Source organism: Anas acuta, chromosome 3 (genome assembly GCF_963932015.1).
Source record: "Anas acuta chromosome 3, bAnaAcu1.1, whole genome shotgun sequence".
NCBI classification, from domain to species: domain Eukaryota; kingdom Metazoa; phylum Chordata; class Aves; order Anseriformes; family Anatidae; genus Anas; species Anas acuta.
Genome location: NC_088981.1, coordinates 58,740,424 through 58,767,205, shown reverse-complemented (window position 1 = coordinate 58,767,205; position 26,782 = coordinate 58,740,424). Strand labels below are relative to the sequence as shown.

At 37.8% G+C, this 26,782-nt stretch overlaps 1 protein-coding gene across 2 annotated transcripts in view; it reads left to right on the top strand.

The window, feature by feature from the left end:
• Nucleotides 1-8,554: 8,554 nt before the first annotated feature.
• PDE7B (phosphodiesterase 7B) overlaps nucleotides 8,555-26,782 on the top strand; it is a 175,763-nt gene continuing 157,535 nt past the window's right edge. Inside the window, exons 1-2 of one of the 2 annotated variants that reach the window (XM_068677341.1) lie at nucleotides 8,555-8,739; nucleotides 8,870-8,984. In XM_068677341.1, the coding sequence (XP_068533442.1) occupies nucleotides 8,964-8,984 (21 nt within the window). In that variant the 5' untranslated portion in view covers nucleotides 8,555-8,739; nucleotides 8,870-8,963. Of the gene's footprint in view, nucleotides 8,985-26,782 lie in introns of both variants that reach the window. The other variant, XM_068677342.1, reaches the window with a different exon arrangement.

Here is a 26,782-nt window from a genome sequence, read left to right as displayed (position 1 = left end):
CTGAAATTAAAATTCAACAGTTAATGAAAACATTTTTATTCCAACTAATACAGGACTCCAGGGTACAGGATGGAAGGTGCTACCAAAGTTGTTTCACTGTAGTCACCAGCAAAAAGATACGTCTAAGAAAAGTCGGATGATGGATGATATAGATTCCTTCAGTAGATTCCCAAACTAACTTTTTGTGACAGAATGTCTCATATGAGATGATATAGGGAAGGGCAGTAAAAGAGAGCTCTCTTCTTCTACAGCATTTTCTCCACAATTTCCAGTAACCTAGGTTTTTCTGTAACCTGAGTTTTGCATCAACATAATGTATTCATGCATTGAAATCAGTCCACATGATGAGATGCTTTTCACTGTTGTCACATTGAAAAAAAAAATAATTAATTAATTATTTAATTTAATTATTTAAATTTCAGCTATACAAAGGAGGCAGCCTACAGCTGGTAGCTAGCACCAGGAGCTAAGATGATCATTACTTCCATCATCCAACTTCATATGCTGCCTACAGTGCTAGGGGAAAGCTTTGGTCTTGGCTAGGGTCTGTAAAGGCATGGATCTGAGTTGTTTGGAGTTAGAGGATTGACAAAACTGCATATGATTGGCACAACATTGAAGCAACCTGTATTTGTCTTCAGTGGGGCTACCTTTGCAGGAAGGACCGAGCACATACTTATTTTGTGTCTTACCTAATGATTTTGTGTGAAGAAAATGTAAACATTAAGAATGATTGACACAGCTTTACACTGTTAACACTGAATATATTTCCCATAAATGTATCCTCATAAATTATAGCAGGTATAATCCACTAATGTGAAAGGACTCACATGACTTCAGCCTAACAATTTTTGTCCTTTGTGTATCTTCAACACATTCCAACAGTTTTCAAGACTCTTGCCTACCTAACAGGGCATTAATGTCTTTTACATTTCAATGACTTCCTTAGCAATTTCAACTACTTCTTTAAAAAAGTTTATAATTTTGGTGTCTTTACAGGTTGAAATTGTTTGCATGGAAAAACAACACAAATCACTACTCTTCCTTTAAAGCCACCAATTTATTGCTGCAGAAATATTATTGATTCTATATTGCTATATATGCTTTAACTTTGCATATTGTTTTACAACTTTGTGATGGAAGAATAATTACGGATTTTTTTTGCAGAATGCTAAGGAAATGGAATTTTGTGACCCCAACAATGTCCTTCCCCTTCAGTGAAAGATATTGTTTTCCTGGCACTTCAGACAGAACAACAGTGAGACATGCAGTCTGATAGAGATTAACATTGAGATGATCTACTGAGAAATCATGGTTCTTTTGTGTGCCTGTAAGAGAGAATTTGTTCCTGTTGCTTGCCTTGGGAGCATTTTTCTTTTTCATCTTTTACCACTTGGCTAATTTTAATTAATGGAAAAAAAAAAAAAAAGAAAAAAGAAAAAAAAAAAAAGAAAGAAAAAGAAAGAAAGAAAGAAAGTTTGGAAGAATTTGGTGAATTCTCCAATATTTGTCAAAAAAACATTTATTTGTGTGTTTATCTGTGTAAAACAATATTTTAGACATTTGGAAAAAAAAAAAAAAAGAAAAAAAGAAAAAAAAAAAGAAACTTGGGATGGAAATCACCATATAATTATTTTTTCTGCCTCTCCTTACTTGTTGGCCATAGAATATAAGACACTAGACTGAACAAAAAAGGATTTTTTTTTCAGTATGTTTCACTGTTTTTGGTATTTCAGTGCAGAATTGTATGTGGTTAGTTTCTCTATTGCTTCATCTATTGCTTTTGGTTTCTCTCTTCTTTCTGAACTGCCCTAAATGCCAGGAACCACGTTAAAGAATTCCCTTAATTAAAATACATATATTTGCAAGGATTAGGGTTGGATAAATCTGGGGACATAACAACAACATCAGCAACATTTAAAATGTTTTTTGGATATGCCGATCTTGCTACTTTTTAAGGCTAAAAGATTTTCCTGCATGTTCTGATTTGAGCGGTAATTCGTGCCACCCACCTATAAGTGAGCAGAATGCAGTTAAAAGTTCTCATCACTGGTGAAACTAAATTGAAGTTTGTCATCTTTCAGATAAGGAGGAACAGTAAAATTTTCAGCTTCCTTTTATGAGTTTTCCTGGATTTGAAATCAAATGGTATATTAGGAAGAAGACAAATGTTTTTTATATCCTCTGGTCACTCACACTTTTTTTCTCACCCTTCTTTTCTGATGCCTGGGAATTCCAAATCAGCTTCGTAGTTCCAGATAGTGAAGCTTATGTACAGTATCTACAACAGCAGTACAAACTGTGCTGCACTTCTGCCAATATGGCTGTACTCGGACATTGGGGGATTTACCACTACTGTGTGCGCTACTGGTCAGGAAGCCTACTGCTACAGGAAGAGAGCAAGTTAGTGGCAGCTGTGCTGTGGTCCTTTTTACTGGTAATCCAACTGACACCTTTTGATACTCATGTAAATGTTGTAAAACAGAAACCAGACTATGACTAAACCCTAAATCAGTTTAGAGTACTCATGTATGCATTTATTTTTTAAAGTAATTTAGGAGTTATGTCTGCTGAAAATCAAGGTCCATGCTACATTGCAGATCAGTGCCACAAGTTAATGGAAATTTGAAACTCTCTTCCTGATGCTTTCATCATCCTATATTATGCTTGTTGATCTTACTGAATGCTGTTTATGTGAACTACCCAATGCATAGATTAGAAATTATTTCAGCACTTTCACAATGGAATAAAATTACATTTGATTAGGGATCTTTCCCATCACTAATATCAATGAATAAGTATATAGAAGTAAGTGGAGATGTTTTCTAAAAACTTAGTCACATTACATAACTTCAAAAGTTCTTAGGTTAAACCAAAGGAGGAAAAAAAAAAAAGAAAAAAAAAAAAGTTAAAGTTCTGGAACTTTACTCCTTTTCTATAGATTTTAATATACTGGCCCGTAAAAAATATAGAGCAGTAATGTGATCTATTAAAACTTTATAAACCACACATGTAGCCTTTTATCTAGGTACTTACTCCCTGTTCTTGATAGAAAAATTATCACCAATCATACATAAATAGTCATACCTAATTTCCCTATTATTAGGCACTTTCACACCCCCAGATCAGATAGCGCTCCCTACTTCACCTACTGTGTAAATTTCTTTCTTCCTTCAATCCACTGCTGTCTGAATCCTGAGGGTATGTATGCATGGACACCTAAAGTATGTGCCTAGTTGTACCTTTCTGCCCTCTGAAATAGGAGGCTATTCAGAAATCCACAGAGCTGACCCTCTGCCCAAATGCCCTTATGTACTCTCTTATGAGGGAAATGTCTGAGGCCAGCCCAAATTACCTGGGAATCAACTATAATAGCTGGGCTCAGATCACAACTATTTTCATAACCACTTCCAAAATGAGATTTTTAAACCCTATTTGAGCTGCAGAAAATGTTATAAGAAAGGAACCATTCTTTCTCTATTGCACTATCCAGGAGAAAGTGATAAAGCTAACAGAAACAAAGTTATATATAGAAAGATTTTTACTTTTATTTTTAATTTGGTGTTTCCGATTCAAGCAGATGTGCAATGGAAAGGAGATAGGAAACTCTGCTAGGGCACTGCAGATAGTTAGAGAGAAGTTATTTGACAGAAACAACTGAATTTCTAGATCATACTGGAAAAGATTTCTGGCAATAGGTAATTAAGACCAAGACTAGAAAGTCAGACAGAATAATGTACAGATGAGTTTGTGGGAGCTGGAGACCATTCCTTTGCTGCTGACACTCAGGAGTGGTGTCATCCTTGTTACAACAGCAGTCAGATGAAGTCAAGCCCTGCCATCTATCATGCACCAACACACCAGCTTTTTGGGTCAGATAAATGAGTCCTATGGTCTCATCAGCAATCTGTCTTCTTTTTGATATGACATTGCTCAGCAACCTCATGCCCTCACCTATCTATATGCTTGTCTGAGATGAACTGCCCCCTGCATCCTGCCTGAGTAATCACAGAAAACCCTGAACCTCAGCTGATCACTAGACTACAGCATCTTCAGACATCAGACTGTCTGAATTCACTGAAAAAAATGCACAGATCCCAGGTGAAAAAGAGAAATATAAGGGAGTGTGTTCCACAGATGTCAAACAAAGGGTTCTCATTCATTCCCTCTCTAACAAGGTTAAAAAGCTAACTGAGGGCATTAATTTGTAAACAAGCAGTCATAGGATGTTCTCTTCTAGTCACTATCGAACCGCTCCATGATTCAGTAAGGAGAAATCTATCTTTAAAAGTTTCCTACTGGAAACATACCCAGCGTAGCATATAAACTAATCTGCAAGTGTAGTGTATCCATCTTCCTAGAGTGGGATAAACATAAACTTTCTTTATGCTACTCTTCCACTGTGGTTGTCCACCCTGTCCTTCTTCTGTTTTCATGACTACAGCAGAATGTGCCTGTACACTAGTTCTTCACCATTACTGTCTCACAACAAAGAAAGCTGCAACAGACAAAGGGCAAGTTTGATCACAGAGTCTTCAGCCTCTTGAGACTTACTTGTTCATGCCCTAAGGAAAAATAGCAATAACTTTGGGAATTACTATAACATCTACAACCTTGCAATTCAGACCAATTTCAGGACAGCTGAGGCACATGGAAGGAAAATCAGGTATGAACTCTCTCAGCTATGGCAGCAGGTTACTAAGCATACCACTTCTTGATGCATGATTCTATGATTCTTCCACTCCTTATTCTCACAGTCCAAAACTGCTTAATTCCCTCAGATGTCATTAATAGCAGTGTGAAGAGAATATATGGTCCCATGCTCAAGCATTTCATAAAGATGCCCAAGGTAGAACTAAAGGAAGGAAGAAAGTGGAAGGTACCTTAGGAAGGAGGCATCTTTGTCCACACACAGTGCCAGCCATCCTATTCTGTTCAAACACAGTTGTTACTGGTTCTTGGATGTATTTATTTTCTTTAGGTTTCACGTAGTATGTCTGTCTATAATAAGTGTGTTTTGGGTGAGGCAGATTAAGCAGCTTTCCTAAAAACAGGTTCCTTTCTAAAGACCATGATGGATGGGTGTGTTAGACTGTTGAGGGTTTGAGAAGAGGAATGCCATCCCATGGTAGGAAATGTCTTGGTGTGCCACCTATGCTAAGAAGGGAGAATCACTAAAGACCTGTAAAGTGCCTCCAGTGCTAAATCAGGACTATAAAAGGAAGGCAAATAAATTACTTAGTCAAGCAGGATTACTTAGAAAGGCAGGCACATAAATCTGTGGGATTCCCAAATGTACTCTGAACACTTATTCTAGAGAGAATGAACCAAGCTGTCTGTGCCTAGCTCCGCTCTTTTTTCAAGAGTTGCATGATTAAAATCTCCCCTTATGGCCAAAATCTGTGCATTAGACTATCCTGTTAATCGCTAAGAAAAAGTGTTATCCACTTGATCTTCCTGGATGTGCTGCAGATCCTCCAACAATGTCTATATTCTTTCCCTTTGTATTATCACTCAGACTTTCAGTACATGTTCTCCCACATTTTGAATACCTATCTGAGTGAGATGCATAGCATAATCTCCTTCACCTTTTTCCCTCCTGTTGTTCCTGAACAAGTTGTGCTCTTTGATATTAGTATTCTGGTCACATATTCACATGACTGTACCCTATCATGTTTCTGTTATGTCAATTAAGTTGTAATTTTAATCTTGCATTAAGGTTTCCAGCTCCTTCTATTCATATCAATGCATTTTACATTTATATAAAGACATCTAGGCTGAGCATAAGTTGGTTCACTTTATTTTTCTTCTTCTTCTTCCTAGGACCTTTGATAAAAAATCATAGACTTTCCATTTTTTTGCCTAGGCCTCTGTGTGCCAGGTTTGTTTGACAGACATGTCACCTGCCTGTCCAGATAATTTAGTGCTTATCTGATTGGATTACTAAAACTGTGCTAAAGCATTTCTCTCTTTCTTTGTGAGATTGAGCCCGTGTCTTCTCAACAGTCCTTCCCATCCTATCATGGAAGCATGCAGTTATGCTGATGAAACCAAATTCTTTGTAACACTGTACACAGACATGCATTCTGCTTTTCTGTTTTCCATCACTGCATACATGTACTCATTTGAGATTGTCTTTCTCTAAGTAGACTGCAATCTTAAGTGCAGCCAGGCTACCTTTTCACCCAAGAAGCATCTACGTCACAAAAAACATAGCGGCCACTTTTTGTCAGAGGGCCATATGATTCCCAGAGGCTGTTAGCCTTTAACTTCCATAGGAGAGAGACAGTATCTGTCTAAGGCTTTGTGTAGACCTTGAACATACCAGGACCCTGACTCAAAAAAAACACAGTGTAATATTAATAATAAGATTGATACTAAAATGCAGAAGATGGGGAAAAAAAATGGGGGGGGGGAGGGGGGAATTGGAATAGACATTGAGAAATCACCTAGTCTCTATACCTAAAAGTAATACCTAAACCAAAACTGCTTGTGAAAGATGTTTGCTTAACCATACTTTTAAAAATAGCCAGTAATTGGATACTCTGGAATATCACTGCCTATCTATTTCAGTACTTCAGTCTCCTACCTTTAGTTTTTCCCATGTCCAACAACTTCCCTTTGCTGTAGTCTACTTGTTCAAACCACAATGAATGTGGACAAAAAATGATTCCCTTCCTCTTTGCCAATTATTTATGTCTGTACTAGTAAAATAAACACAGCCAGAACACAAGCCTGGATGGTGGACCCCGATTACTTAGAATACCTTATTAAAGCCTTAATAGTAATAATAATGCCTTAATGCTTAAGAGTGGGCCCTAACATAATTTTGGCACTCTCCTAAGCAATGCCCAAACACAGTTTGAGACTTACTATATAGTTACATATATGTTGTCATGAAGCTTCTAAAAGAGATTAAAGGCCAGGTAATGTCTCCAGGCCAAAGAATAAGTGCTAATATTGTTTATGTGCTTGTTGGTTTTGTTTTTAACTTTAAATAGTTAATAACTGTTATCAACTCCACTTTTTTTTTAGTCTAAGTGATATCAGCTTATTCAGATCTGATCGTTCTCACTGGAACCATCCCACTGAACCATATCATTTTCAGCTGATGTTTCCAAACTAGTCCCTGAAGTGAAATTCCCAAAGTGCAATACTTAGCTGTGCCGTCACCAATGCTGATTGAAGTTAAACATGATAATTTTCTTTGTATTACAGATAGTATTGCTATTTATACATTCCAGATTGCTTCATACAGATCTCTAAGTACAGTCAGATGAAGATAATGAGCTCTAATTGATTTTGTAAATCTCTAACATATTTAATACTTTTTAACATGTTATGCCAGAATTTACAGCATGACAACCCTTTGCATTTCTGCTGAAACTGATTACATTAGCAGTGATACCCCAAGCAGACCTTTCTATGAAAATATCATTAAAAAATTTGGTCTTTCCAGTACAAGGTTTGATAGCATCAATTGGTTGTCATGAGTGTATTGTCCTGGAGAAACTTCTGCTACTTCTACTAGTTTTTTACCTGATCTCTCCATCACTGAGTGCTTTTAGTCTATCCACTTTCAAAAGCACTTATATGTATTTTAAAATTAAATGTTAGACTGTTAAGTCAATAGGAGCGAACCATGTCTCATAAGCCAATCTCTTTGAAAAGAATCCCTAGGAAAGCAAATCAATAATATTAAAACGATGAAGATAACTAAACTGTTATTGTTACCAACCGATTTCCTGTCAATTATCTTGTGCTGGTGTGGCCTCTCTTGCCCGAGCTAATTGACCTTGGCATGCTGCTTGTTTCTTTCCTGCTATTTCAGCTGTATAGCTTCTCTTCTGACAGTGATACAGTGACACAAGAAGCCAGGCTTTACCATTGCCTCTTGCCTTTTGACACAGACTGGTATGCAATAAATCCCCTGGGGTGGTCCACAGCAGAACTGCAAGGAGAGCAGTGCTGGACTGCGACCAGTTGATTGAACGGATGTTTGCTCAGAGCAGCAGACCTTCATTACTCTGACGTAGTAATGAAAGAAGTTTGCTAATTTGCAATCTAGCTAGTGCTGACTGATAAAGGGATGTGTACAGTAGTCTCAGTCTTATCGCTTTTGCCAGGTTTACACTGGTGTAGCAGCACTGAATTTAGACAAGCAGTTCCTGATTTACTTCAGGGAAAGGGCAGAATCAGGTCTGATTTTGCATCATAATCCATACAAATAACAGGCCTCCCTGGGAAATATCTTATATCTTAGGTATATTTTAAAAAACTTCAATTTATGTATGTATATTTATAGCCTATCTCCATTTTGTGTGAATATTTTGGATCTTCCTGGTACCTTTCATTATAAAATATTTCTAAGCTAAATCCAGGACAGATAAATTATGACTCTGGCTTCTTTTAGTAGGGTAGCCTGCCTAAATCACTGCCACATTCTTCCCATAGTAGTCGTTTAAAATTAATAGCACATGCAGAGGAAAAACTAAACCCTTTGACGTCACTCTTGAAATGAGGAAACATAAACAGAAAAGGCTTCACTCCAGCGAGCTGACAGTGCCGAAGCGGATTGGTCTGCTTTCCCTTGCCTGTGGCAGTTGACAGCACCTCCCAGCCGTGCACGGCCTTCTGCTTGCTAACACAGCCAGTCTGACTGCAGCAAGCTCAGCTCTATCCCAGCCCTTACACTGGCAGAAAAGTGCACTCTCTTTCTGATTCTTTTTGCTTCTTAAGGTGGTTTTATTGGCTGGGTTGGGGGACTTGGGGAGGTTTTCCTTTCCTTTTATTTTTTCCTTTTTTTTTTTTTTTCTTTTTTTTTTTGGTTGCTGTTGTTACTTACTTGTATTCCTAATCCTGGATGCAGTTACTGGATTCTGCAGTACAAGTCTTCATGAACAAGCTGCACCGCTTAGAGATTTCACGGCATTCAAAGGTCACAGAACTGCCACTATGGTTAAATGTCTTGTTTAATGGTTGAGGTATGTACAGCAAATCTAAAAGAGCCAGCATGATGATTTCTGAAGGGGAACTAAAATTGTGAGGGGGAGAGGGAAATAATACTATTATTTATTGGAAAAGATTTTTACTGATGATTGTTACTACAGCAACAGGATTTTGAATTTCCTCCCTTTTTCTCTTTATTCAAACTAGATGAGAATTTTAACTTATGTTGGTTTAACTGTTTGATGGCAAAAAGAGATTGCAGAGAGAATCTGTTATTGTAGTCCTTTCTGATCCGCTGAGGAAAGTGTGATTGTTTTCTCTATGTGTTTTCTGACTGCTCTATGGAAGGAGAGGATACCTGCGACTTGGTTGGCTTAGATGAAGGCAGAAGATAGCAGAAACTTATTCATATCCTGAGGGTGCTGTGAGTTCATCTGAGAGTTAGAGCAGAGAGAGAGAAGGAGTTTGAAATAAAGAGATCAAGCAGGAAAGAAAGTCAGTCTCATATTTAGGAGTACATGTACCACATCATTTTTTTCCTACATGCTTACGCTGCTTTACTTGGTTTGGATTCTGAAGTTTAAAATTAAGAAGCTTGAGCTTTGACTTATGAGCAGATCCTCAATGTGAGGGAGGGAGCTGCTCAGCTTATATTAACACCAGTTGTCAAATATCTTTTGCTACTTAACCAGAGAAAAGTGGAAATTAATTGGAAGTTGAAGTAATGAAGCATGACGTCTGTTTAACAGCATATAAGTTCAATTCATATTTGAGCTACTGATCTGCCTTGAATGAGTATTGCAGCAGCACAGTGGACAGTGTGTGCTGCAGGAAGCGAAAGCAACTGCTAGCATAAAACTAACATTGTTTTCAGGAGTGTGATTCTAACATACAAGAGGAGGAGCCACTTGTCAGAGCTCGTGTGTGTGTGTGTGTGTGTGTGTGTGTGTGTGTGAATGATCTTAAAAACAATTTCAGACAACATAGCCAATGTCCATGATTAATTAGATTAAAATACAAATTTTTTCAGTGACTAGCAATCTTCGTATTTTCCCAGTTTTTGAAATGAGACAGCTCTGTTTGAGATGTTACTGTAGATATAAACTGTCTACGATGTGAAAATCTTTTAGTTTAACTTTAAAATTTATACCTGATAAAACTATTCATATAACAAAGAACAGAAAATAAGTACATCTACCTCATGCAAGGCACCTCAAAGGGTTACAAAAATTAGGCATACTAGGCTCAAACATGCTAGCTTAAGGACTGCAAAAATATTAGCTCTGAAATGCAGAGGATGTGATATGTGCTGTGAATGGACAATTGCTATTCTGCAGTGCCTAGTGGGAAAACAAGGACTTTGTGTATTGCAAATGCATAACTGCAGCTCCTCCATTTCCTTTGCTGTATCTTCACTGATGGCTGCAGAAACAAAGAAGCTTGTCACAGATAAACTCTTTAGTGCCACATCTGTTTTGAGGTACTTAAAGACAATTTTTTTTCATGTCATCCAACAACCCTAAGTCAAGCTTTGTTAGTTGAGCTATTATTCTGTAATCCCTGTGCCATTCTGTCCTCTGCAGCCCTCCCCAAATCTCATGTGAAATGCCAGCTGTTTTTAAAAACTAAAGCTTTGCTTCTCTAGTTCCAAGTTTAGAAAGGTTAATACAGTATTTGTTCAATGATTAATTAGTAAATTTGATCAAAGGAAACCCTGAATCTAGAGGGACTGTCTTCTGTTCTGTAAGGAACAACCCTATAGCTACATGAAGATATCCAAGTTTCCAAATAACAGTCTGTAAGACATTGATTTACTCTCACTTCCTAGAATTAAATCATTTACCTTTTTGATAAACAAAATCTTCTTTTGAGAGAAGCTTAGCTTTTGTACCTCTGAAATCTGTATTTAGTAGCAACAATTACTGGTGATACAAATAGTAAATATGCCAACTGGACTGAGGAAATGACACTGTTTTTCTACTTTACTAATGAAAGTTTCTCTTCAGTGCTTTCTCTGAACATTCTCCGTTCAACATCAAGAACAAAATACAATTTAAGTTTGGCCTTTCTGTAGCGGATAAGAATCTTAGTATCATTTGGAGTCATATTGTGTCAAAAAGAGTTTGTATTACAAAAGTTTCATGCAATATAAATGGCTGCTATTTCTTAGGTTATTTCTGTAAGGTGGACAAGAGTTGTCACCAGTGAAGTTCTAGTGATTCCAGGAGAGTAATGCATATTCTATCAAGTCTAAGTCAGTGTGCTGCAGATCACTTTTAAACTGTGCAATCTTTAATTCTGTAACCTAGTATATAAATATACCATATAGCAACAGCTGTTTTCTCCCTTACCTCCCCATTTAAATGCTTTCCCTTCTGAAATCCAGCTCTCAGCTTGCCCTTACCAGACCTCTAGGTAGGTCTTTGAAGCAGACTGATTTTCCAGTGTCTTCGTTACAATTATCAAGTATAACTGAGACATTCAGTCATACAATGACTGAAAATTCTTCACCCAATGGTTCTTCTACCAATAGTTGAAGCATATTTTAATGAGAAGCCATCTGAAAATTGACATATATATGGTTTTCTTGTAATTTTTCAGTCTCATAGGAAAAAAAAAAATCTCTTGTACTGGTATTTTCCTTGTCTGAAGGAGAGCTGTCTGAAGCAGAAATGTCAGCTACTAACCAAGTCATTGGTAACAAAAGACTAAGGCCTGATGCCTCTTCATTTCATCATATGAAGTGTTTAAAAACTAATCTGTCATTTAAAACCTAATCTGTCATTTAATCTCATAAATATATGGCCAAAAGCTCTAGATGCAGTTTGTCTTGCAGAAAAGCAGGTAATTTGGAGCAGCCAGAGAGACTTCCCATGTAAATGAGCATTTTAGCAACTCGCTATTGTTCGTTTTTTTTCCATTTTAGTGCTTGAAATTTTACAGCTCACCATGTGTTTGTCACAGGGTGAAAGTGAAAGGGACAGCTGGGGTCTTACCAGCTGCCAGAACAAAATTAAGTGTTTTGTAATGAAATGATGGCTCAGTATTCCTCCTCCCACAACCATATTGGGTGGAAGATGGGTCTCTCTGTGTTAGAATTACTGTATTCATTTTTCTTGTTCCTCGGCCAGAAAACAAGCATACCCCTGCAGGAACATCAGTTTTTACACTTTCAGTCAAATGTTGGCTTTACATTCAGTGTGAAAATGGTACTTTCCAGCCATACGCTTCAGGATGTGGAACTGATGTTATTTAGAGTTTATGCCCTGGGGTCACTGGGACACACAGACATGCAGCCTCTGTATCCATAAGCAATTCAATAGTTCTGATGCTTTTTCTTTCTCTGACCATCATGAGGTGTAGCTATCTAGGCAATGATAGCTGTAAAGCCAGGCCCTTATAGGCACTCAGAAAAGTGGGGCTGGTAAACTTATCCTTTGGTTCAGTAAGTGAGTGGAAAAGCAAAAAATCTGTCTTCTGATAGTTGCAAGTATTTGACAAGTCTGAAGTCTTAACTTTGTGTAAATACTAAGGAGGTAGGTTGTATTTGTTCTATTTAAGTAAATTTATTTAATTTATTAATGTATCTGAAAGATAATTTAGCAAAAGAATTCTTTTGACATACTGAAAATTGTTTAGAACATTTTAAAATTGTATTTTTACTACTATACCTACTGCAGCAGCATCCCAATAAAATTGCATTAAAAAACAGTATTTAATCCTTTGAAATTTTCGGTTCTGTTTTCCTGTAGCAGACTATGTCGGATTCAGAAGGTACACTGCTAGAGTACACAATGCTCAGACCTGGGCTTATTATTATCTGGTTTAAGGCCACCAGTTTTAAAATAGAAAATTAAGAAATCAGAGCCAGATCAGATAGAAGAGAGGGCAGTTCCATAAGCCAAACTTCAACAGCAAATTTCTAAGTGAAAAATTTAGTGCAGGGACAATTCACAAAAAGCAAAGATTAAATGATTTAAGTACTTCTCTTGCACATATTTAATAGTGTGGCATGTGCAGTCCAATGATGCTGTGATTTCAACGCACATTTTTCATTTGTTCTGGTCATAGAAATTGAAAATTCTATAGCTATTATGTAAACAGTGTTGAACTATAGAAATTAAACTAATGAAAGGGCCCAACTGAGTTATTTTCTTATTCCGTTCTTACTCCCAGTGGGAGTTGTGAGTGAGGATGGATGAGAACTGAGTTTAGCTACTTATTTAAGCCGCATAGTCTCATGGTGGTATATGATATGCTTCTGCTAGCTTGCTATCCAGCCAAATAAGACATCCAGGTTGCCTGGATGGATAAACATAGCTGATGATCTCTCCCTCTTAGTAGGTGGGGGTTGAGCAGTTAGGATTCTCTCAGTCACATAGAGAGACAAATTTGTTATAGTTTAGGTAAAGAAGACTTGTATGCAGACACAAACAGCAACATTTATTTTTCTTTGGGTATGTTATATTGGAAATAGGAAACAAATATTTAGCAGAAGATAGTTGCAGAGAGATTTTTTTCTGTAGCTGGTAGGTTTATACTAGTTACCCACAAAAATTCCTGGTATGAGAAAACTCACCAACTAATCTCTCACTGCAGCGTGTGTTAATGCCAGCAGTGTAAGGTTTTTAAAAGAACAGCACAGAATCTCCCCTCAAACTAAGTTTAGCTAATTGTCATGGAGGCATAAACACACTTGTGGGGCAACTGTTGTCAGGACCTGTATATCATTCTCTATGTGGTTGTTCAGAGCAAAGTTGATGATACTAACCCATCTGGATGTAGCAAAGAGGTTTTGGAAAGGACAAACACTACCTTTCCAAGAATAAAGTGGGAGGTAGGCATGTTTTGACTGAATACACAGCAACTAAGAGATGGCTCAGAGAAATGCACATCTGTAAAAGTGAAATTAAGAAACCTCATGTTTAACTAGAGAACTGAAGGATGATATTGAGCTACCATGTAATTGCTTATGCTGTTTTTGGAAATTAACCGTTATTCCTTCAGAAAGAAAGGGTCTATACACTCATGTTCTTATTCTCTTTCTCTCTCCCATTCCAACCTTTCTCCCATAGCTCAGGTTTTGCAGTGTTTGTGCAGGCTGGCTAAGCTCTGGGGTTTGCCCGTTTTACACTTGCTAATATGGGGTGGCAGAGCTGCCATTAATGTGCAAGTACTTATCCCTTGGAAAGAGAGAGGATGATTCCTAGGTGTTTGTTGTGCTTTAGAAAATAACATTTATTGACATGAAATGCCTTAGTACTTTCCCAGGCATTCAGCTGTCAGCCAGAGCATGTAGGTGTTTTCCAATTTATGTATTATAAGCCTGGTATAGACTTGAGGGTGCTGCTTAGACAGTCCCAGAGGACAGCATCTGCTTAGTATTTCTGTAGAAGAGCACCACTTTCCACCAGAAACTGAGGGTGTAGCAGTGCTGTGAGCTTCACTCTGTATGCAGATGCACACTGAAATATGGGCACATCTGATGTTTGGTTTCACCTTTCACTCAGTTTGCCACTTATGCTTAGCCTTAAGCCTCTGAGAAGGTTAGGTAGAATAAGGACTGCATATCATCCTGCTGGGGCAGATGGGGAGAGCTCACACAGACGTCAAGGGAGAGATGAAAGCAGATGCATGACATCTTTGTGAAGGTGGGGTTCTCTGCTTTCCATTAGTCTCCTAGCATACTTCTGGCTTTGTGCTAACTGATAACCATATTGAAACAGGATACTGCCCATTTCTGGTTCAAATGCTAGGATATGACTTGGCTCTGTCTGACTTATTCATAGGCATCTCGGTTTCACACTGCTGTAATATCTGAGTGTCTATTAATAACAATGTTCGAGTGGCATCAGAATGGCCATCATAAATTTAATTAGGCAGTGTATCTCCATTTTAATCAACATGGCCATTAGAAGACTGTAAGACAGCCAGAAAAACAATAATTAGTCCTGATTAAGAAAGGAGAATTTGCACACATCAGCAAAGGATAGGAGGCAGCTTTGCCTTCTTGAGGATTTGGAGCATGGTGAGTTCCTTTCTGCTGTAGTAGATCTGAGGACACAGATACTAAAAAGCCCTCTGTCAGTACATTGAAAATGCCCTTACAAGACTAGATGAAGTGGAAAATAAACTACTGTAGAATTATTAGAGAATATTTTCAAATTCTATTATTCTGATTTTTGAGGGGTTTTTTTGTTTGTTAAAAAAAATAATCTTTTTTTTTTTTTTTTTTGAACAAACTAGAAGTCCCAGCTGGAAAGATAAAACAGGAATGTATTTATGTACCAAGCAAATTCCTCAGGTTCACAGTTGCTTTGTTTTTTGTAGGACTGCTTTAAAAAGCAGAACCACTGAAAGATAAAAAGAAGATTCAAATTGGATTGGAGTTTGAGAGTGTAAAATGGTATGGTTCCACTGAGATTAATAGGACTCCATCAATTTATATCTCTGAAAGATCAGACCCACTGAGCTTTCAGGTCTTATAAACACTCCTCTTCACTAGCTAGATCAAATTTTAGGCTCATTAGCCTTTATAAGAACCTATTTTATACTACTGCTTTCCACAGCTTCCTCACAGTTGAGGTACTGTCTAGCTGCTTTTGATAGCTCCACAGAAACTGTGATGCATTCTTTCCTTCCATCACCTCCTTTCTCTCCTCTTTTCTCATGAGAGAAAAAAAAAAAAAAAAAAAAAAAAGTTTACCAGATTTTATCTGAAATCACAACCTCACAGTTAATTTTTAGTTTATGTGGTAGCATCTTCAAAAGTGCATATATTTATAATACAGAGGGGACTGATCTTTTTGCATTCAGTCATTCAGTATAGACCATAATCTGCTTCAATGACACAGCAATGTAAGTAATAATTTAAAATGTTGATAAACCACAGGGAAATGGTAATTTTGCCTAGGGACCAAAATACACTGATCTGTATGTATCACAAGGTATTTTTCATGTAGCAAGGCTGTAAACATCCTGTCTCTTTGAACCATGAAACTATAGCTGTTATAATAATATCCACCACCAAATATGTATCTTCTCTGATAGCATGGAAACAAAAAGCAATGCAACGTGAGTATGTTGACTGAAGTTCATGCTATACATCATCATCAAAGCTGAGAGGATTGGTCAAGCTTTCAAAACCTTCAGTCCACTCTAGTCTTTAATGAAATGGCCAGGTCTAGAAAACTGCTGTGCGCTAGAGCTTTTCTGGGAAGTGTTTTCACCTTCTTCTTCAAAAAGAAATAGCCAACAACCTGTGGTTAGTGCTCTTAAGAGGATATGGGAGAAAAACATTCAAGTTCCCTCTCTGCTTGTGCTGACTTCCCCAGGGTGGATGGCCACAGCAGTGGCCCTCTGTATTTGTGGGGCCTGGCAGACTCAAACTACACCCCCTTTGCTCCATGCAGAGATGTGGCTTGAAACTGGAGCTTTGCTATTGCAATAGTGGAAATGAATGAATGCTGTTTCAGACAGGTCTCCACCTGCAGGTCGATAAACTCTGTCCTGAACCAAAAGACCTTTCTAACTGGTGCTTTGTCCAAATGGGCAACTCCTCATTGGCTTTCATTCCAGCAAATCGTTGATTTTTAGAGAAAAGCACAGGTATATTTTGAGGGAAAAGAAGAAAAAAAATCTCACCACTACTGAAGAACTCTGACTTTGCCTGTGAGGACTGAGGGGCACAGGGACTTTTAAAACCCAGTTGCTTGACATGGGTTCCTGTTATCAGGAAGAGGTGATCAAAAACCTTGTTCCAATCTTGTGATCATTTTGAAAAGTCTGCTTAAATCTTTTTATTTTATTGAGCCTGAATTAAAAGTTCTAAAGGTCACTGAAGCCTCTGATTTCTTCATCTTTCAGCAATCCTTTTTCACTCTTCCTCCAAAAGGCCTAGTGCTACCTTATTTTTTACTTTGAAAGTGAAAAAATTAACAATACTTCATGCTTTATTTATTTAATAACTGAAGAGCTTACTTCTTCATGTTAAGATTTCCTTGTAGCAGTTGCAGCTTTTCATCTGTGGAAGAAACTTGTTTTAAAAAGAGGCTTGCACATGCACCACAGATGTATTCTCTTTCTTCTTGCCCTTCCCCCAAATGTAGCCCTTTAGGATTTCTGTAGCAGAATAAAGGGGTGTGGGATTCTGTTTTTCTAAACATTTTTATTTTTATTTACTTGCTTTAATACCATAGCAAACATGATTTTATATCCAATAATGGGAGAAAGGGAGGATTATTATGTTTAAACATGTAGACTGGTCAGAAAACTGCTAGGAGGGGAACCCCATACTCATCTGGACCATCTATTATGCAACAGCAATTCAGTTTCTCTGCATTACAATTTTTAATTTGGTTTAGTTTAAAAATATGTAAGGCATCACTTGGCTAATCCTTTTTTTTTTTTTTTTTTTAAATTCTAATCACATTCACTGGTAATGTGAACAAGACAGCTGACTTCTATTGTTTTCTAAGTATTAGTAAAAACTATTTCATATTTCATAAAAGCCAAAAGCAGTTAATGTCAACCTGTGTTTGGCACTGTAGCTTTTTATGATAGCTGATGAAAATTAGTTTGCAAATAAACAATCCATTCTCAAAAAAAAATAGTCTCAGAAGGTCCAGATGTTTAAAATGTAGAAAACAATTAGCAGAGGGGTTTCAGTGCATTGTAGACACCCCTTAATTGTCAGCTGTTTACAATAATTTGACAGTTGACCTTCCTTAGCTCTGATTTTAGGAGAATTTCAAAACCGCTGAGCTACTCAATTTCTAGAGACATTTTCTGGTGAATTATATTAAAGGAGAATGTTCTCCCTTTTACTCTCTTATCCTCATTTTCTGCTGAGAACACTTGTCTAAAAATTACCTTTTCATCACACTGATTTATAGGTTTTGGCATGGGAACTAATGCTGTTTCTCCCAGTAGCAGACTGAAAATTAGTCACAATCTGATGTTAACAACTTCTTCATTACCTAAACTGTTTTACACTTTATTAAGTTCAACACAGGCAAATCTAATGCCTTTGAACAAACCATGGAGTTCTTGTCCATGTTGCAAATATATGGGACAATAATTAATTTATAAAGTCACTACTGTAAGTAAGCCTCTGGCAAACTGGAATCTGAATTCTGATACCACTGCATTCTGCAGAGAAGTGCCACTTGAGTGCAGCAGAGAGAAAAAATTGTTTTAGCTAATTTACATTAAAAAGTCAAGTATGAATAACCCTGTTGACATAGTTGCTGTAGTGGTTCCTATGGAGAGATAAGATTCAACAAAGTTTACCCTCACATTTGACATACTATAGATTTTTCTGTACCAGCAACAAATAATCTACACTCTAGAAAGTGGTGGTTCTGAAGTATTGGGTAGCTGTAGAGTTCAGGAATAGAATTTGAGAAGAGTCCGTCCACCAGATATTTCTACCCAAATCACCAGTGGTGTATTTATTGGATGGTCACTTAGATTGCCCTCATTTCATTTGAGTCATGAACCTGCATAGGCTTATGTTCCTTTGCATCTTTTCCATGAATCTCAAGCAGTCCTTCCACAGTCGCATGGGGATGGAATAGGAACTCATTGGAAAGTCAGTCGTGCCATAGTCTTAGCGAAGGCAGTCATGAAATTCAGTCAATCGAAGCTGTGACATCATGTACAGTATAAGAAATGCTAAGACATGTTTCATACATGTAATGACATTCGCTGTTCCAAAAGATTCTGGTATAAAAGGATACATTAATGAAAAAAAAAAATAGTTCAAGGGGGTATTTGTGAACATTTCTGATGAATACAAAGCAAGCAAACAAACAAACAAAAAATCTGTGGGCTGTTTTTGTTTATTTGTTTTTTGAGAGGCTTTATTATTATTATTTTTAAACATAGATGCACACTTTCCCTTCAAATAAAGATTACTTTAAGGACCATATTAAAAATGAAATTGATGCTATTTGCCCTTCATTAGAAGGGGCAGAGTTATCTTCCAATCACCTTCTACTTCATAGAACAACTGGAGGATGCCTGCTGGGGCAAACATTTTACATCCTCCACTGTTCAGAAATATAGAACAATTTTCTCTAAGTGATGTGTATTTATTTATTTATTTATTTTGACTTAATGCCATCTTTCCTCTTATGTCTGTCTTTTAGATTACATTCACAGTAGCTTCTTCTAAAAAGTTGCCATTTTTTTTTCTTTTCCTGCTTTTTTTCTTTAGGGAGTAAAAAATCTAAATCCAGCAAAATGGACTTATCTCATTATTTAGTCATTTCTATATTTAAAGGAAAAAAAAAAATTATTTCTAACTATTTTTAAAAAAATTAAATATCAAAGGAAATAGACTATTTTGTCTTCTGATTCTGGAATGTTACATTTACACTGTTCCTCTGAGCTCAGCAGATCATTGCAGGAAGTTGATGCACCATCTTAAGGCAGACTTAGGGCAGGTATAAGGGGCATAACCTATTTCGTAGGTTACCATGAAACATCAGAAACATTTCTAATAGGACAGGATGAAAGACAGAAAGGCAAGTAGAGGTGATCTCAGAGACTTAAGATCTCAAATAGGAACATGATATCATGTTCAGACTCATACCAAATGAAATGCTAACCTAGGAAAACTTGCATTGAGCTAAGAGATTATTTAAGGCTATTGCTCTATGATGCAAAGCTGTGTGGCATATGAAAATGTTGCACACAACATATTAGTAAGATCAGTAAGATGCAGTTAAGTGAGATATCTCTGCTCCCAAGTAGTAGCACAGAGGCTTAGCAGACTTAAATGTATTAAAGGTTACTTTTTTGAAATGGCTTCCCTATCTGCACATAGGGAACCTATATCTTAACCATTTAAGAGTTGGAGATTCAAGCTTCTGTCATACTAGATTTTCTAACTGAGACAGAAATTAGTTCTTGTTTAAATATAACATTTAGATCTTCTATTCTTTGTGTATGAATTTATTTATTTGACTGCAAAACAACCTAACATTTATATAAGCACTTTATTTTGACAGTCTTCTATTATGGAAATTTGGTCATTTCTATTACCTTTTTTAAAATTTATAGTAGTACAAAAATTGTAATTGTGAATCATTCACAAGTTATTAAATATAGAGATGAGGGAAAAATAAGAATATCTAACTGAAATTCACAAAATGAAAAACTGTACTAATGAACTATGACTGAATGTTCCCTGTCAAAGGGTCTTGAAAAAATGCATGATATGGGAAACTTAGTAGATACAAGCCAAACTTCTTTTTCATATGTGCAAGAAGAAGTCTGCTTAGCTCTGTGGTAATATTCCATGTATGGAAGACGGTTGTATATGTTACAGAAAGAATGTAGCAAGATTTTTAGGATTTGTATTCAGTTTACATTTGAGTCTGATAACAAGAAAAATCTTGCTCTTCTGTTCTATCAACCCAGCCTTGCTGCTTTTGCTTTCTGTATGTTGCAGGTTATTATTCTGACAACTAATGTCTATTTTGAAAAGCCAAAACATCTAACAGTTCAAGATTTTCTGGGGTCTACCCCTTTCTTAATTTCTTCTTAATTTCTTCACCTGGTATCTTGTATTCTGATATAAAAAATATATTCTGACATAATGCAGCAGTTTTGTAGGCTTCATCATATCTCCCAACATGTTTGTGCACAAACAAATTAGTCCAGCAAAATTATCTTCCTGTCACTAACACATCAGCAAATCAGGCTACACCTCTGTTTGAATTCCTGCTTAATGATCCTGAAGATATCATACAAAATTTAAATAAATTTGCCTACAGGCATCTGAAATTATTGGAACTATTGAAAAACATTCTACAAACTGCAGAAGTTGCTTTGCAGTTGTCACTTAGCTCTTGCTCTAAATACATATATCCCTCAGTCACTGTTGCTGTAGTGATCTGGTGCTTGTGCTAAATTTTCTGATGGTGTCCTTCACTTTCAGTGATTGCCTTTTGTGTATTATTGGCACCAAATGATTTACAGTAAGCTGTATTCACAGTGTTGGCAGCCATCCCAGGGAAGCTGGTCTGCTTTGGAGGTATTTAGTACATGGGAATTCCAAAGTAAGGAATAGGCAAAGATTACCCTATGTTTTACATCACTGTTAGAAACATCAAACTAGACCACTAGTGTTTGATTACAAACAAAGCATTAAGCCTCTAGGCTTCATGGTCTGTTCCTTATTTTCCCTGTACTTATACCTCCATTCATACCAGCCACATTGAAATATCACCTGTGCATTATTCTTGAAATATCATGCTATGTTACAGGAAATCTTGGAAATCTTGGCCTAAAAAAAAAGATTTGTGTATTTCTAACCCTGGACTTTTCTAGCTTTTCTTATTCTGAAATCTTAAGAGACTCATTTTCAGCCTTGAAGTTATTCTCACTGTCTGTTCCAAAAGCACACAAGAAGCAGCTTTTTCTTTATTTTTTAACAGCAGATCTTGTCATTCTTCATAAACAAAAGTATCTTATCAAACAGCCACAAATATACAGAATATATATATGTGTGTATATATATGTTGCTAAAAAAGGAAGGAAGACAACTCGTTTTTCACAAATTCATTTTTATGTTGAAGTTCTAATTATATTTCTGTCCACTGCAAGTTTAACCTACAAGCCTGTTTAGGCTTCTGGTGGCACCTGTCTTCTGGTGGTTGTTTGTGAATCAAGTGTGTTCCCTGATTTGTCTGCCTTTAGACCATTACTTCATGAAAAGTCTCTGTAAATGTGCCTCTGGGTGTATGTAACAAGCCATCAAGCATGCCAAATGTCATTAGTGTATTTTGTTAGCCATTGCTGGCCATCCACAGGAACTGTTCTGCCCATGACACAATTATAGAAGTCCTTTGATATACTAGGGTATATCATTGTTATTTATTACTAATGTCTACCTAATATTTTTGAGAGATTTTTTTCTCCTGCTGATGAGGAAGATCCTGTAATAGTGAATTAGGATGGCCAGTTGAAGAACATTTTTTGCTGAGGAACCTCAGAGATCAACATTTACTAAAGTGGGGTGGAGAAAGGACTAATTAAATGCCAGGGGAGAATAAGGAAAAATATTGGCAGTGCCATTAGTTCAGACACTACTTACTAGTCATCTCTGTACAAGCTCAATAGACTTTGTACCTGACCCTTCCATTTAATACTCAGATACAGAAAATCACAGATCACAATCGTAATTTTAAATGAGAAAAAAAAAATGTTCCTCTGATTTCACAACAATGTCTGGAAATTAGGTGTTTGGTTTTTGTTGTTGTTGTTGTTTTCTTTTGTTTTTGTTTTGTGTTTTTTTTTTTTGTTGTTGTTGCTTTTTTTCCCTAAAACATAAGGTTGTCCAAAAATTGTATGAAAATATCTTTAAGAAGTAAATACTTAGAGCAAGTAAGTCCAAATAAAGATACTATAGTGTAAATATATATACATTTGCATCAATATTAGGATTAGTGAAGCTAGCCTTCCAGACCCACTTAGATTTCTTCTTATTGAATTTTTATGAATTGATTTGTTACTTACAGCAGAAGGATAATTTAGAATGCAAATGGAAATTTTTACATGAATGAACTGATCAGAACTCTTGTAAAACCAGTATCTCTAAACAGAGATTCAATACCACAAGAAATAAATCACTGATCCATAACATCCTTTTCTGTTACGACATTTAGGAAGCCTAAAGTGCTGATTTGCAAGTATGGAATAAGAAAAGCTTACCAAATCAGACCTATCCATAATATCTTTTTACCTCTGGTCTTCTTATTATATATCATACCCATGTCAAATTAGCATTTCCAATATCCATTCAGGAATGCTGTTCCTGTTAATTCAAACACAAATGTCAGATTGCCACATTCTAGTTATTAGAAGCTTGTTAGAACAACAGTCTGCAGGAGCCATCTATTTCAAAGCCACAACTCTTCTCTGTAGCATCTGGGTTCTGCAGAGCATATTTGTCTTGCTTCAATCCCTTCATTATCTTTAAGGTGAGGAAGTTCTTACTGTGAACAAACTATTTTTTTAGTATAATGTTTTTCTACGTGAAGGATAGACTTGAAAACTAACAGGAAAATGTATAGATTCCAAGTAATTATCATCTGAAGACGATTATGCTACTGGAAATACATGAGAGGAAAGCTGTAATATATTTGTGATATTTGCAAAAGGTAAGGGTAGTAAATTCACAATTGAAAATGTGAGTTTGTGTTCCACAAAATCAGAAATAAATTTTCCATTACCAAAACCAACATGTATGACATCACGATATGAACAGATATCTCACGTATTGTATCTCTATGTGAATAAATCAAAATTATCTATTCTCAGAAAACAGATATCTGATCTGATGTTTTTGTCATCTACTGTGGCTTTTCTTAATGTAATTTCTTTATTGGACAGCTTAATGAAACATAGACAAATATTTGTCAGATAAATTAATTCTACTCCTATATTCATCAGTAAAAATCATACAATAGAAACGATCTAATCAACACTTTAGTAAACCAGCAAACCTCTCTATTGTAACAAACTGTTTTCTTTCTTTTTACACCTATTTTTTTGAAAGCTGATCTCTAAATTGTTTCAGGATATCATAACAAAGTCTGTCTTTCCTTTAAAATACAAAACTAACAACAGACTTGCATGAAATATAAGGGAATATTTCTTAGTATTAACCATTTTATCTTTTTTTACTCCTTATGTATTTACTTGCATTATAGTTGTGCCTGAGTGCTTCTTTCTGACATCTCCATGGTGCCAGATTCTATATAATCAAGGTGCCACACAAAGAAAGACACAATCTTTCAGATGATGAAATCAAACTTTTTCAGAAGTCGCATTATTTATCAGTGGTAAAGATGTTAACCTTTATACTTACTTCATAGCAGAAATGTAACTGAAATTATCTCTTTTTGAGGAATTCATGCTGTAGCTTCATTAGAAGTTGCTCTTTTCAGTGCATACTTGCTGAGTTAGATGAAGTTGTAATCCTGACTTTCAATCAGACTTGATTCAATTTAACAAAAAATTTGTAGGCCTTCTTGCTTCTCAAGTCGTAACAATTTTTACTGAGATTATTAGAGGGTAATAGTTTGTTAAAAATCCATGTTATGAGGCCATATCTAGAGAATTACATTCAGCTTCCCAGTGTAAGAAAGACATGAAGTTTCTGAAGTGCCATCAGTGAAGGGCCACAAGGGTGATTAAGGACTGGGATGATCCATCATATGGAGAAAGGTTGAGAGCGCTGGGATTGTTCATTTCAGAGAACAGAAGGATTGGTGGAGATTTTATCAGTGTGTATAATAAGCTGATGGAAAAGTGCTTGAAAGACAGAGACAGACTATGGACCCGGTGATCTCCAGAGGTTTCTTCCAACCTGTGACTGTGAATCCTGTGACTGATCAATGGACAAGGCACACAAAACACAGTAGGCTGCCAAGCCCTACAGACATAATAGGACTGCCAGCACACACCAGCTATAAATGCAAATGGCAATAATATCATTCAGGGAGAGGACAGAAGAAATATCCACCTATTAACAGATTTTCTGTAACAAGGAGGATCAAGCTAACAAATTATTTCAAGTATAGGAATTCACAGAATCAAAGAAACCCAGAATGGTTGAGGTTGGAAGGGATCTCTGGGTGTCATTTGGTCCAAACCCCTGCTCAAGAAGGGACACTCAGGTTGCCCAGGACCATGACCAGATGGCTTCTGAAGACGTCCAAGAACGGAGACTCCAGAACCTCTCTGGGCAAACTGAGCCAGTGCTCTGTCACCCAGTAGTGAAGTGCTTCCTGATGTCGAGACAGAACCTCTTGTGTTCCAGTTTATGTTCATTGCCTCTTGTCCATGGGCACCACTGAAAAGAGACTGGCTCTGTCTTCTTTGCACCCTCCCTTCTGGTACTTGTAGACATTGATAGGATCCCTCTGAGCCTCCTTCAGGCTGAACAGGTCCAACTCTTTCAGCCTCTCCTCATAGGAGAGGTGCTCCATTCCTTTCATCATTTTCACATGGCCCTCCATTGGAGTCTTTCTAGTATGTCCATGTCTCTCTTGTATTGGGGGGCCAAGAACGAGACACAGTATGCCAGGTGTGGCCTCACCAGTGCTGAGTAGAGGGGAAGGATCACCTCTCTTGACCTGCTGCCTATATTTTGCCTAATGCAGCCAAGAATACTGGCAGCCCTCTTAGCAGATGTGGTGGTTTTACTCAGTTGGGCAACTGAATTCCAACACAACTGCTCTCTCTCTTCCCCTCCTCAAGGAGAAGGGGGGGAGAAAATATGATGGAAAAAGGCTCAAAAGTTGAGATAAGGACAGGGACATCACTCAACAATTTTCATCATGGGTAAAACGGACTCAGCATAGGGAGATTAATATATTTTATTACCTATTACTAACAGGCTTTAACAATGAGAAACTAAAAGCAAACTATAAACACCTGCCCCCCCCCCCCCCCCCAACCCCCATCCACCCTCTTCTACAACTTCCCCCCAAGTGCTGCGGGGGAATAGGGAAAGGGGGCTTCAGTCAGTCCCTAATGCTTTGTTTCCATCACGGTCACTCTGCCCCTGCTCCACGTGGGGTCCCTCCCATGGCATGCCATCCTTCCTGAACTGAGCCTGCGGAGACTGTCCACAGGCAGCAGCTCTTCAAGAACAGCTCCAATGTGGGTCCGTGACATGGGGTCTGTCAGGAGCAAACTGCTCCAGCACGGGTCCCCCACGGATGGCAGCTCCCCCCAGACCCCTGCTCCTGCGGGGGCTCCTCTCCATGGGCTGCAGCTCCGGCCTGGGGCCTGCTCCTGCGGGGGCTCTCCATGGGCCGCAGCCTCCTCCAGGCCACATCCACCTGCTCCACCGGGGGCTCCTCCACCCATGGGGGGGCTGCAGCGTGGAGATCTGCTCCATGTGGAACCCATGGGCTGCAGGGGGACAGCCTGCTCCACCAGGGGCCTCTCCACAGCCCGCAGGGGAACTGCTGCTGCCTGCCTGGAGCACCTCCTGCTGCACTGGCCTTAGAATCATAGAATCATAGAATATCCCAAGATGGAAGGGACCCACAAGGATCATCAAGTCCTGCAGGGCTATTTCCACTCTCCTCTCTCTCAGCTGTTGCTGTTCAGCAGTTTATTTTTTCCTTTCTTAAGTCTGCTCTCCCAGATGTCCAACCACCTTCTCATATTGGCTTGGCTCTGGGCAGCAGCGGGTCCCTTTTGGAGCCAGCTGGAGCTGTCTTCTAACGTGGGGCAGCTTCTGGACTCTTCTCACAGAGGCCACTCCTGCAGCCCCCCCGCTACCAAAACCTTGTCATGTAAACTCAATAGCGCAGCCACGGCCCATTGCTGACTCATGTTTAGTTTGGTGTCCGCCAGTACTCCTAGGTTATTTTGCTGCAGAGCTGCTTTCCAGCTAGCTAGCCCCAGCATGTACTGGTGTTTGGGGCTGTTCCTTGCCAGGTGCAGGACTCTGCACTTCTTGTTGAACTTCATGAGATTCTTGTCAGCCCACCTTTCTAGCTTATCAAGGTCCCTCTGAATAGCAGCATGGCCCTCTGGTGAATCAGCCACTCCCACAAGTTTACCATCATCTGCAAATTTACTAAGGGTGCACTCTACTCCATCATCCAGATGATTAATGAGAATGTTAAACAAGACTGGACCCAGTATTGATCCCTGGGGTACTCCACTCATTCCTGGCCTCCAACTAGACTTTGCACCACTGACCTCTACACTCTGGGCTTGGCTGTTCAGCCAGTTTTGGATCCACCTTGCTGTCTACTCATTCAGCCTCTATTACAGCAGCTTCTCTATGAGGATCTTG